This window comes from Psammomys obesus, unplaced genomic scaffold, assembly GCF_907164565.1.
Source record: "Psammomys obesus unplaced genomic scaffold, mPsaObe1.curated_primary_1811, whole genome shotgun sequence".
Lineage (NCBI taxonomy): Eukaryota > Metazoa > Chordata > Mammalia > Rodentia > Muridae > Psammomys > Psammomys obesus.
Genome location: NW_026589447.1, coordinates 1,330,334 through 1,343,339, shown reverse-complemented (window position 1 = coordinate 1,343,339; position 13,006 = coordinate 1,330,334). Strand labels below are relative to the sequence as shown.

Sequence of the window (13,006 nt, the reverse complement as noted above, 5' to 3'; positions counted from 1 at the left end):
AGTTAGAGTCTTTCAAATGCGCTCAGTAGACTCCTGTCATATGTTCAATGTGCATTCCATCTGTCTTTAAGTGAGTGTATACCATGCCTGTCTTTCTGTTTCGTGGTTACCTCACTTAGGATGATCTCTTCTAGTTCCATCTATTTGCCTGCAAATTTCATGATTTCCTTGTTTTTAATAGCTGAGTAGTATTCCATTGTGTAAATGTACCACAATTTCTGTATCCAGTCCTCAGTTGAGGGCTATCTAGGTTATTTCCAGATTCTGGCTATTCTAAATAAAGCTGCTATGAATATAATTGAGCAAGTGTCCTTATTGAATGGTGGGGCATCTTTTGGGTATATGCACAGGAGTGGTATAGTGGATATTGAGATAGTGCTATTCCCAATTTTCTGAGAAAGCGCCAGATGGATTTCCAAAGTGGTTGTTCAAGTTTACATTCCCACCAGCAGTGGTGAAGGGTTCCCCTTTCTCCACATCCTCTCCAGCATGTGTTGTCACTTGAGTTTTTGATCAGATGGAGGGACAGGGGGAAGAACGAGGTAGAATGACACTGGGAGAGGCAAGGGAGGGGGCTTCAATTAGGATATATAATGAATAAATTGTGAAAAAATAAAAACTAAAAATAAAAAAAAACTTGGTTTATAGATTTCCGTTTAATCACTTAAAAACATCACTGCACTTTCTTTTGAATCTCATAGTTTAATGTTATGTCTGTAATTAATTCTTAAACTTTTTTCCGCTGTGTCTTTAAATTTAGGTATCATTAGCATTTTCTTTTTATTACTGGTTTTGTTTGTAATTATGTTGCTTAATGTGTGTTGATTTTATTATTATTTATTTATTATTTCAGACAACTGGCAAAATTTTGGCCTTTTTTTTTTACTTTAAACATATTTTTGTCTTTGTTTTCTTGTATGAGTCCAGTGCTCTATTTTATTTTTAGTTTCCTATCTTGATGTAATTTAATTTGAATCACTTTTGTTTTCTATTCTTCAGCATTGCTGATATGTATAGATTATAATTTGTCATAACAGCTTTTATATTTTACTGATTAAATTTCAGTGACAGTTTGCTGATACATATAGTCATCTCTTCCCTTTGTGTGTATTTGATAAATATTCCTGATTATGACAAATCCAATAAAATATTGTTATATTTACTACCTTATATGACATTTTATTTATTAATTTAGATATTTATTTTTTTGCAGCACTAGTATAAAACCCATGTCTTTACACTTGCTAGGCGAGTGTTCTACCACTGAGTTATATTCCTAGTTCTCTGAATGGCATATTTAAAGTAGCTGACAGATTTAAGGAGAACAAAATCATATTCATAGGGTTTATTATTTTAGTGTTTCTATTGAATTTCTAGTTCTTTTCATGTTTTCCCTTTAAATTCAAATTAACATCTCTTGCCATTTTCTTGTCTTCTTGGTGCCAATTATTGCCAAATTACTATATTTCCATGTATTACACATATAGTAATCCAATTATAAACCTATAGCTTCATGCAATTAAATCAATATGTTCAAAAAATAAAGTAGAAAGGTATATATTTTACAGTAGTTAATAATTATGTAGTTACCTTTACAAGTACTTTGCTCTTTGTGTAAAATCTAATTACCAACAAAAGTAACTTTCCTTCAGAATTTCTCCCTCTCTCTCTCTCTCTCTCTCTCTCTCTCTCTTCCCTTATAGGGTCTCACTACCTGGCCCAGATTGGTCTAGACCTTGCCCTTAGATTGCAGTGTGTGATACTGATTTCAAGATTCTTTAGTATTTCTTGTTAGACAGGTATGGTAGTAACATGTTTTTCTTTGTTTATCTGGATATGACTATTTCATTGTAATTTTTTGAATGATTTGTTTTTCTGAAGAGAGACCTCTTGGTTGACCTCTTTTTGTGTATTTGTTTTTCTTTAAAATTGCATCCTACTGCCTTTTGTCCTCTATAGTCTCTAATAGGAAGTCAGATTAAATTTAACTGGTTCTTCTGTATATGATGGATTGGTTTTCTCTGGCCACATTCATGATTTAAATTTTTTCTTTCAACAATAGTTTTGTTGTTATAAGCCTTGTTGTGGATCCTATTGTCATTATCTTACTTGACTTTTTGTTGTTGTTGTTTTCAGGATTCTCATGTTTAAGATTTTTTTTTTTTTTGTTTTGGTTTGGTTTGATTTTCTTTTTTTGTAAACTTTTATTAATTACACTTTATTCATTTTGTATCCCCCCATAAGCCCCTCCCTCCTCTCCTCCCGATCCCACCCTCCCTCCCCTTTCTGCATGCATGCCCCTCCCCAAGTCCACTGATAGGGGAGGTCCTCCTCTCCTTCTTTCTGATGTTAGTCTATCAGTTCTCATCAGAAATGGCTGCATTGTCAGGGTTCTAGGTTATCTCCATGAATAGTCCTTGGTTGGAGTATGAGTCTCTGGGAAGTTCCCTGTGTTCAAATGATCTTGTTCTGTTGCTCTCCTTGTGGAGTTCCCGTCCCCTCCAGCTCTTACTATTTCCCACTTCTTACATAAAATTCCATTCACTCTGCCCGTCAGTTTCATTTTCTAAATCTGGGAATTTTCTATTCATTTGTTTTTTCTAATTTTTCTTTTTCTTTCCTCTCCTTTTGGTAGTCTTTCATTTAAATGTTGATTTGCTTAATGGAGTCCTGGATTTTTCTGAGACTCTATTTTCTTTTTATTCACTGTTTTTTTCAGTTGCTTAATCTGCTGATCTTCCATGTTTGCTAATTATTTATTCTGTCTATCATCTCCTGTTGAGATTCCCTTGTTCTCTATTTTAAAAAATGAATTATATGTATATATTCAGTAATTATATATTAATATAATTTCTATCTATATTTATGTTATTTGTTTAAAGAGACATATTACAGTAGCTTTCTTTACTATTTTAACCATTGTTTCCTTTAGCTTTTTAAAAATCTCTTATTTTTGTTGTTTTGTTTCAAGACAGGATTTCTCTGTGTGGAGCCCTGGTTGTCCTGGAATTCACTCTATAGACCAGGCTAGCTTTGAATTCACAGCCTCTGCCTCCTGAGTGCTAGGATTAAAGGAATGTATCATCACTGTGCAGCTACTTTTTTTAGCTTTTTAAAACATGTTTACATTTTCTTTACATATTTTGCTAAGTCCAAAATTTGTGCCTTTTCAAAGATAATTTTTCTTGTCCACTTTTTATTTATATATTACATGTACAGAGTTCTGCCTGCATGCCATAAGAGGGCACCAGATTTCATTATAGATGGTTGTGACCTACCACGTGGTTGCTGGGAATTGAACTCAGGACCTCTGGAAAATCAGCCCATGCTTTTAACCTCTGAGCCATCTCTCCAGCCCCTTCTTGTCTTTAGTTTTAATTTTTTTTCTTGTCTACTGTTTTAAAAGTTTATGAGCCATACTTTATTAATTAGTGGTATATCTGATAAGACCTGCCTGGCCTTGTAATTGACCTGACTAGGTTGACAGAGAGGGAAAAAACAACACAGACGTAGTAAAGCTGAGATCAGGTAGGCCCTATGCTGTGATGAAGATGCATCACCAGCCAAGAAACTCAGCATGTTTATTACATACAGCAAAAAGAGGAGACAGGTTTATTATGTACAATAGAACAAAGAGGTGGGTTTATTATATACAGATGGAGCAGTAGGAGAGGGTGTGGATCTAATCTTCATAGGTGATCTTGGTGGAGAAGTAGTTTCCTGCTACAGTCCTCTAGGGGGAGGAAATTGTGGTTGATACTGAAGGAACATGGAGTTGACATCCTGATTTAACCAGGAGAAGGCCTTTCAATTTCTATGGTTTGAAGTGTTTGAGTCCTTGACATGTTATCAACACACATTCACTAAAAACTTCATCTATTCCTGTAGATATCTTTTGGGGCTGGAGATGTAGCTCAGTGATAGACTACTTGCATACCATATACAAGGCCCTTGATTCTCTCCCTAGCACCAGAAAAATGAACATGGATATTTTAGATATATAATACTACTATCTATTTATTGCATACTATTAATAAAGGTCCATCCTTTAATCTAAATTTTATTTTTATTATCTGTTTGGTGACTTAAATGTATTATTAGTTCTGTGAAGTTCATTTCCTTGCATGTACAAAAATTTGACATGTGCATAATTACCTTGGAATGTCAATGATTTTAGAAGGATTGTGTTTTACTATGTCTTTCTATGGTCTGTTTGTCTCTCTGATACCACATATATAGCTCTTTGCCAACAGCAATTATCAACTGTTTATTTCTATTGTGTTTTTATAATGTCCTGGGAAATACTGATCTAATTACATTCTAGATATTTTATTTGGTAGCCTAGCCTTTCGTGTTTTTGTTCTTTTGTTTACTGAAAGTTTTACTGTGTAGTCCAACCTGACTTCAAACATGTGATTCTCCTGCTACAGCCTTCTGAATGCTGGGATTGCAGATGTGTGCTATAATACTTTTTTTGTATCAGTACTTTTAAGACAAATCTTTGAGGTTTTGTTTAACCCAAGGAGGCCTCTTTTTTTTTATATATATATATATACTGAAACAATTTTTTTTTAATTTTATTTTTCTTTTTATTTTGGGAAATAAAAAGTTACATTTTGTTAACTCTGTGTCCCAGCTGTATCCCGCTCCCTCATTCCCTCCCCAACCCCACACTCCCTCCCTGGTCTCCTCCTTGCTCCTTTCCAAGTCCACTGATAGGGGAGGACCTCCTCCCCTTTCATTTGACCCTGTTTTATCAGGTATCTTCAGGGCTGGCTGCAAAGTCCTCCTCTGTGGCCTAACAGACTGCTCCTCCCCTGGGGGGGGGGGGTGTCAAACAGCCTGCCATTGAGATCCTGTTAGAAATAGTCCGTGTTCCCCTTACTTTGGAAAACTACTTGGTTGGTTACTGAGCTACCACGGGCCACATCCGAGCAGAAGTTCTAGGTTATATCCATAGATGGTCCTTGGTTGAGTGTCAGTCTCAGAAAAGACCCTGTGCCCAGATATATTTGGTCCTTGTAGAGCTCCTATCCTTTCCATATCATACTAACTTCCCTTCTTTCATATGATTCCCTGCACTCTGCCGAGGGTTTGGTTATGAGTCTTAGTGTCTGCTTTGAAACACTGCTAGGTAGAGTCTTTCAGATGAGGAGGCCTCTTTTAAATGTACCTTACTATGGTTTTGCATTGTGTCTAATTGATGAATAGTGTGTTGCTTTCATGTACTTGCCATTCTTTCAGTACTCACCACTAAAATATTTATTGTGCTCGAGCCCAAACTTCCTTCTCATGCTCTTTTCTAAGAAAAAATCAGTCACCTAGGGCAGAATTAAACAGAGTCCTCTCTTCTTATGGCCATTATGTCCCCATGGAAAAATTTCTCTTTCATTCTTCAAAGTTGCCTGATTTTTCTCATAGTTACACTTTGTTGGTGGGAGTGCCATCTTCTGAATTCATTGGTTTTCCTTCTTGGCATTGTAACTCTCTTTATGAGTGAGTGGAGGTGAGGGATTTTGAGACCCAAAATTTATTTTATTTTCCAGTCAATGGGAGGAGACTTTATTTGGCCCTGCTGTCATGGGTACATTTGGCCCAGCTTTATTTAAACTTCTCCTTGGGGCACAGGTTGTTGGTGTGGCTGCACTTCTTCTTATGGTAGTTGACAGAACCATGGTGTAGGCATGTGTAGCACTTGAGGCAGATCATCTCACATTTGCACTTCTGGGTGAGCTGAAGGAGCGATGGTTCAATGATGTTGCCTTGCAGGCTCAGCACCATGTACAGAGTGGACTCTTTCTTGATGTTGTAGTCAGACAAAATGTGGCCATCCTCCAGCTTCTTGCCAGCGAATATCAGCCTCTTCTGGTCAGGTGGGATGCCTTCCTTGTCTTGGATCTTGGCCTTGACATTCTTGATGGTGTGTCACTGGGCTCGACCTTTCAAGAGTGATGGTCTTGCCTGTCAGGGTTTTTACAAAGATCTGCATGTTGGTGCCTGCTTTGCTGCCTCGTTGAAGAGAAAAGAGTGAGATTCCAAAATCTTGAACAACCGTTTTAGGCAGAGCTTTTAGGTAGATCAGTAAAAGGACATATCAGACCTTGTACCCATGCCTACCTGGATTACATTTTCTGAAACTCAGGGTTGGGCTAAGTACGAACTTTCAGCATTCTACCCTGTGTCACATATCACCAGGTTTCTAGATACAGAAAACTGGAGCGAGAGTAGGCCTATGTTCCTGTTTTTAATTGTCTAGGGTAGTTTTTTGTCATAGTAAATTGAAGAAGTAGGATGAAATCTAGGAGATAATAGTGTCTTAAGTGCATTTCATATGAAAAGTTATAAAAATAAAAAAAAATTAAAAAGAAAGTTGTAGAACCCACTTGGATACCATGCTGTCATGGACTACATCTGTGCAGGGGTTCTAGGTTATCTCCATGCATATTCCTTGGTTGGAATATGAGTCCCTGGGGAGACCCCTGTGTTCAAATTTTCTGGTTCTGTTGCTCTCCTTGTGGGGTTCCTGTCCTCTCCAGATCTTACTATTTCCCACTTCTTACTTAAGATTCCATGCACTTTGCCCATCAGTTGGCCTTAAGTCTCAGCATCTGCTTTGATAGTCTGCAGGGCAGAGTCTTTCAGAGGCCCTCTGTGGCAGGTTCCTAGGTTGTTTCCTGTTTTCTTCTTCTTCTGATGGCTATTCTCTTTGCCTTTCCGGATGAGGATTGAACGTTTTAGTCAGGGTCCGCTCTCTTGATTAGTTTCTTTAGATGTTCAGGGTTTTAGTAGGTTTATCCTATGTTATATGTCTATATGAGTGAGTATATACCATGTGTGTCTTTCTGCTTCTGGGACAGCTCACTCAGGATGATCCTTTCCAAGTCCCACTATTTACCTGCAAATTTCATGATTTCCTTATTTTTCATTGCAGAGTAATACTCCATTGTGTAGATGTACCACAATTTCTGCATCCATTTTTCAGTTGAGGGGACTCTGGGCTGTTTCCAACTTCTGGCTATTACAAATAAAGCTGCTACAAACATGGTTGAGCAAATGTCTTTATTGTGTACTTGAGCCCCTTTTGGATATATGCCTAGGAGTGGTATGGCCGGATCTTGAGGAAGTGCTATTCCTAGTTGTCTGAGGGAAGAGGGACTGCCTCTGACATAATCTGATAGGCCTGTTCTTTGATCACTTCCCCCTGAGGGGAGAGCAGTGCTTACAGACCACAGAAGATGACAATGCAGTCATTCCTGATGGGATCTGATAGACTAAGATCAGAAGGAAGGAGAGGAGGACCTCCCCTATCAGTGGACTTGGGAAAGGCAAGGGAGAAGAAGGGGGAGGAAGGGTGGGGCTGGGAGGGGAGGAGGGAGGGGCTTATGGGGGGATACAAAGTGAATAAACTTTAATTAATAAAAAATAAAAAATAAGATGCTTTTAAAATGTCGACTAAAGAATGAAAATGCTTTTATAAAAAATCTGCAAACACAGTCCTGAAATAGAAAGAAATGTGGACATCAGTCTTTGCTTATAGTTTTACAATGGATTCCCAAATTTTTTGGTTCTTGAAAATAAACATTTTAAAACTTCAAAAAAAAAGTTATATATAATACAAAAATGTTCTTGGATTGATTTCATGGCACTGTTGTAAATGTGTGTGTGTGTGTGTGTGTGTGTGTTTGTTTGTGTGTCTGTTTTATATGTGTGTGTGGTTATACTGGTCATGTACATGGAAGCAAGGGAAGGACATTAGATTTCTTTCACTTTAATCCTTTATGTTGTTCAGTTTTTTTGTCAACTTGACGCAGCTATTACCTGGGAAGAGAGAAATTCAGTTGAAAAATAAATTCCTCCATCAGATTGTCTGTAGGCAAGTCTGTGGGCCATTTTTTAAATTAATGATTGATGTGGGAGGGCCCTTCCCCTGTAGGTGGTGCCATCCTTGGGTGGATAGTTTTGAGTGGTATCAGAAAGCAAGCTGAACTATCTGTGGAGAGAAAACCAGTAAGCAGTGCCTCCATGGCCTATTTACATTCTTGCCTCCAGGTTCCTACCCTGCTTGTGTTTCTGTCCTGCTTGAGTTCTTGGCCTGACTTCCCTTACTGTTAGACTCTAAGCTGCGAGCTAAAGCAAACCCTTCACTTAAAAGTAGCCCCTGACTTGGAAGGAGCCTATTGGTGTTAATAACGGGAATGGAAAGCAAATGAGGACAGTCTTTACTTTATTTTTTTGAGGTAGAATCTCTTAGTTAACTTGAAGCTTCCATTTGGTTATGCTGGCTAACTAGTAAACTTCCAGGAGCTGTCTGTCTTCTATTTCTCAGAACTAGGATTACAGGTACACATGGCCATGTGTACTGAAGATTGGTACTTGGGTCCTCTTGCTTAAACTTTATTTATTTATTTAATTTTTTTTTAAATTTTATTTTTCTTTTTAGTTACATTTTGTTAACTCTGTGTCCCAGCTGTACCCCGCTCCCTCATTCCCTCCCCAACCCCACACTCCCTCCCTGGTCTCCTCCCTGCCCCTTTCCAAGTCCACTGATAGGGGAGGACCTCCTCCCCTTTCATTTGACCCTGTTTTATCAGGTATCTTTAGGGCTGGCTGCAAAGTCCTCCTCTGTAGCCTAACAGTACTGCTCCTCAATTACACTTTATTCTGTTCGTTTCCCCCCCCTGTGGTTCCTTCTCTCCTCCAGTCCCAATCTCTCCCTTCCTCCACCCTCTGCATGCATGACCCTCCCCAAGTCCACTGATAGGGGAGGACTTCTTTTCCTTCCTTCTGATCCTAGTCAATTAAGTCTCATCAGGAGTGGCTGCATTGTCTTCCTCTGTGGCCTGGTAAGGCTGCTTCCCCCTCAGGGGGAGATAATTAAAGAGCAGGCCAATCAGTTCATGTCAGAGACAGTCCCTGTTCCTATTACAATGGAACCCACTTGGATACTGAGCTGCCATGGGCTACATCTGTTCAGGGGTTTTAGGTTATCTCCATGCATGGTCCTTGGTTGGAGTATGAATCTCTGGAAAGACCCCTGTGCTCAGAGTTTTTGCTTCTGTTGCTCTGCTTGTGGAGTTCCTGTCCTCTCCAGATCTTACTGTTTCCCACTTTTTTACCTTCTTTATGCTTATTCTTACTAACTTTGCCATTTTCCTGGCCCCTGAATTTATGTTGCTTTTAATGATTATTGCTTTTTTTTTCACTAATTGTGGTTGTTTCCCTGGGTTGAGAGAGTCCAGTGCTGTATGATAGTATCCTTTACAGTCTTTCTTCTTTCTTTCTTTCTTTCTTTCTTTCTTTCTTTCTTTCTTTCTTTCTTTCTTTCTTCCTTTCTTTTTCTCTTTCTTCTTTCTTTTTCTTTCTTTTTTTCCCTGTAAGTCCTTTTTCTCAGCTTTGGGTAGCTCCTGATCATGCATATAATAGACTGAATGATCATAGAGAATCCTAGCCCCAACACATCACTGGAGTTTTTGTTCTTATCCTGTAGCTCTCTCATTCACAATTTTAAAACCTATTTACCAATCGGAATGCCAGCCTGTTTCTTCAATTCCACTGCAACCATTGGTTTTCTATTTGAGTTCCTTATTGCCTGTTGCTTGAAAACTGCTTTCATGCCATAAACTGAAACAATAATTTGCCTTGCCTTTTCGTAGGAATTACAGTTTTGTACAGCTTGTCTAATGTCTGAAAGAAATGTTTTCTAGAGTTTTATTTGTTTTAGGATGGAAGATAAATCTGATCCCTCTTACTACACTTAGATAGAAATAAGATTCTTAGGCCAATGTTTTTCTCCTTATATTTTCTTGAATTACAGTTGAAACTCTTATTTTGAATTCTATCTGTCCAGTAAGGCAGTCACTCCATTTTTCTGTGCCTCATCATTGTCTTCTGTGAAATAGTTAAGAATATTACCATTGTAGTCTTAAGATGACGAAATGAACAAATGTATGTCAACTGTTTATCAAAGGTTATACTTAAGCTGAAATAAGTTTTAAATTCTACTACTACCAACACTTTCACCACATATCATTAGGGAAAATTGTCTGAGACATCATCTATGAAATGTGTGTACAAATGGACTGGATCATAATATCTAGCAGTTACTTCTAAATATTGAACATTGTATAACCATTGGCTTTTGTATGCATGAACACTTATGTGTTTGTATATATAGACAAACCTTAGGATGGTAGACTTTGAGAGCTGAAAGGATTACATATATTGATTTGCTTTGCACATGAACATATTTTTGCCCGTGGCATTGAGTACATAGGTGAAAAATCTATAACATGCTTTTTTTTTTTTATTATTCCATGACACTACTTAGATTTTTTGGTACCTAATACCTTCTTAACCTCCACCCAAGTTAAAATGGTGTTAGCAATTCTATATCACTGTCTGGTTTTAAAAGTTGAGAACCAGGCATAGTGATACATGCTCTTAATTCTAGCACTTGGGAGGCTGAAACAAGTAGCACAAGTTCAAGGCCATGCTGGACTATAAAGTGAGACCTTATCTTTAAATAATTTAAGATAAAACTAAAGATAATTGACCACATGTTGTTTTAGAGTAGTTTAATCCAAGTAGGTAAAATTGTCCAATACCCAAGCATTAGCAGAATATCCATGGCATGTTTCTCGTTATAAATATCTAGAAATAGTTAAGGTACCCACTTTTAGAAATGTGTTGCATTTCCATCTGGTCTAACTCAATGAAATGAAACTGTATGCAATGTGAGATGGAGATTCCAGATTTAGAGACTGTTATATAATGTTTTCAGAATCTTCATTTGGTATTATAAGAGAAACTTATTTACTTATTGTGACACAGGTGATATGGTATAAGTAATTTCTGATGAAAAAAAAAAGTGGATTTGGGGGGATCCAAGATGGCGGGACTGAGAGGACACTGTCTGATGAACCGGACAACAGTAACTGCAGAGCAACCAACAGACTGAAATCTGGGCCTTAAAACACCAGCATTTGTGTTTCCCAGGTGAGAGGAAACCCCACTGTGTGGGAAGCAATTGGCTTTGTTCTCTGGTCACACAGCTAAACCCTGGAAGAGTTACCCAGCAGGTACTGAGTCGCCAGCCCAGAGCCACACACCTGTGTGCTCTGATCACCATCCCAGAATGAACTGTGGGCCCCACAAAACCAGAGACTGGGTTTTCCAGTTGAAAAAAAAAAAAACACCGTGAAGGAAGAAATCGAGACTGACCAACCTTAGGTCACCCAGAAAATTCTGGGCTCCAGCAGGCACCCAGCCACCAGCCCAGAGACCCACCTGTGTGTTCAACTCACCATCCCAAACAGAACTGTGGGCCACAGAGCACCCGTAACTGGCTTTCCCTGTTGGGAGGAAACCCCACAGTGAAGGAAACATCAGGCCCAACCTCAGTACATCCAGCCGAATTCCCCATACCCCTAGAAAAGTTCTCAGGAAAAGTTCTTAGGTCCCTGCAGCCACTCAGTTGCCAGTATGGAGTGACCAGCCTGCACCTGCTTGCTCTACTCACTATTCTAGACTGAACTGTGGACCCAAAAACTCAGACTGGGTCTCCCTGTTGGGAGGAAGCCCCACCCACAGTGGGGAAACATTAGATCCAACCTCAGGACACCCAGCTAATCCCTGGAAAAGTCCCTGGAATCCCACTGGCTCCAGGCTCCTGCCTCCTGCTGCATGCATGAGTGTTGCTCTCACCTGCCACTGATTACCTCTTGGGTACTGAGGCACAGAGCTCCAACCTCAGACCTAAAGAAGCCTGGGGTCAACGGATTAGCCCCCAGATACTGCTCCAAGGTGCAACCTGTCTCCCTAGCTAAACTGACCAAACTGCAGGGCTCCCTGGTTCTTCAGGAGGGCTGCACCCAGGAAAACAGTATAAGAGTAGCAGCAACTCACTATATTCAGAGTAAGGAACCCAGTAGTAGGGCACCAGTCTCCAGGACTTCTCCTGGTGAGAGGAGAGCCCCCCCAACTACCAACAACCTGAGTTACCACACAGATCCATATACCTGAGGTGGGCTGTGGCAATTCCTGAGAAGCACAGGCCATTCAGTGATCATACCTAAAAAGCAGAGGATACCTCCTTCAGGAACAACCATTTTCCTGCCAAGAGGATTCTCCCCATCCTAGGATTCCAGCAGGCACCAGAAACTAACAGCCAACATCTGAGACAGCCAGATGGGAAGAGGCCAACGTAAAAGCACTATCAACAAAAGCCAAAGCATTATGGTGTCTCCAGAACCCAGTTGTCCAGGGGCAAGTAGCCCTGGACACCCTATCATAAGTGAAATTCAAGAAGATGACTTTGTATCTATGCTTATGAAGAAGATAATGGAGGAAAAATTAAAGAAAACACAAACAGAGGAAATCATGGAGAGAAAGAACTTAGGGAAGAAAATAGGAACTACAGAGGTAAGCATAACCAACAGACTACAAGAGATGGAAGAAAGAATCTCAAGTGTGGAAGAAATTGATGTATCTGTCAAAGAAAATGTTAAATCTAAAGAATTTCTAACAAAAACTATCCAAGAAAACATGGAAAGACAGAACCTAAGAATAACAGGAATAGAGGAAAAAGAAGCATACTAACATCTGGACACCTAAAGAAGATAAACAAGAAAGAGGACACAGGGTAAGATTAATCCTTACTTAGAAAGACAAATGGGCTAGACATTGGAAGCAGCATAGGAGACTACCATAGAGGGCCTCTGAAAGACTCTACCTAGCAGTGTATCAAAGCAACTGCTGAGACTCATGGCCAAACTTTGGGCAGAGTGCAGGGAATCATATGGAAGAAAAGAGAGTTAGTAAGACCTGGAGAGAACAGGAGCTCCACAAGGACCAAATATATCTGGGCACAGGGCTTGTCTGAGACTGATTCTCCAACCAGGGACCATGCATGGATATAACCTAGAACCCCTGCTCGGACAAAACCCATGGCAGCTCAGTATCCAGGTGGGTACCCTAGTAAGGGGAATAATGGCTGTCTCTGGCATGA

General features: G+C 39.4%; 2 protein-coding genes across 5 annotated transcripts in view; one reads left to right on the top strand and one right to left on the bottom strand.

The window, feature by feature from the left end:
• Eda (ectodysplasin A) overlaps positions 1 to 13,006 on the top strand; it is a 435,364-nt gene that overhangs the window by 124,102 nt on the left and 298,256 nt on the right. The window lies entirely within an intron of this gene.
• LOC129675043 (ubiquitin-like) lies at positions 5,602 to 6,013 on the bottom strand. The gene is given in 3 exon segments (XM_055605111.1): positions 5,602 to 5,922; positions 5,925 to 5,939; positions 5,942 to 6,013. Coding segments are annotated over 3 exon segments (384 nt in total). The 5' UTR covers positions 5,990 to 6,013.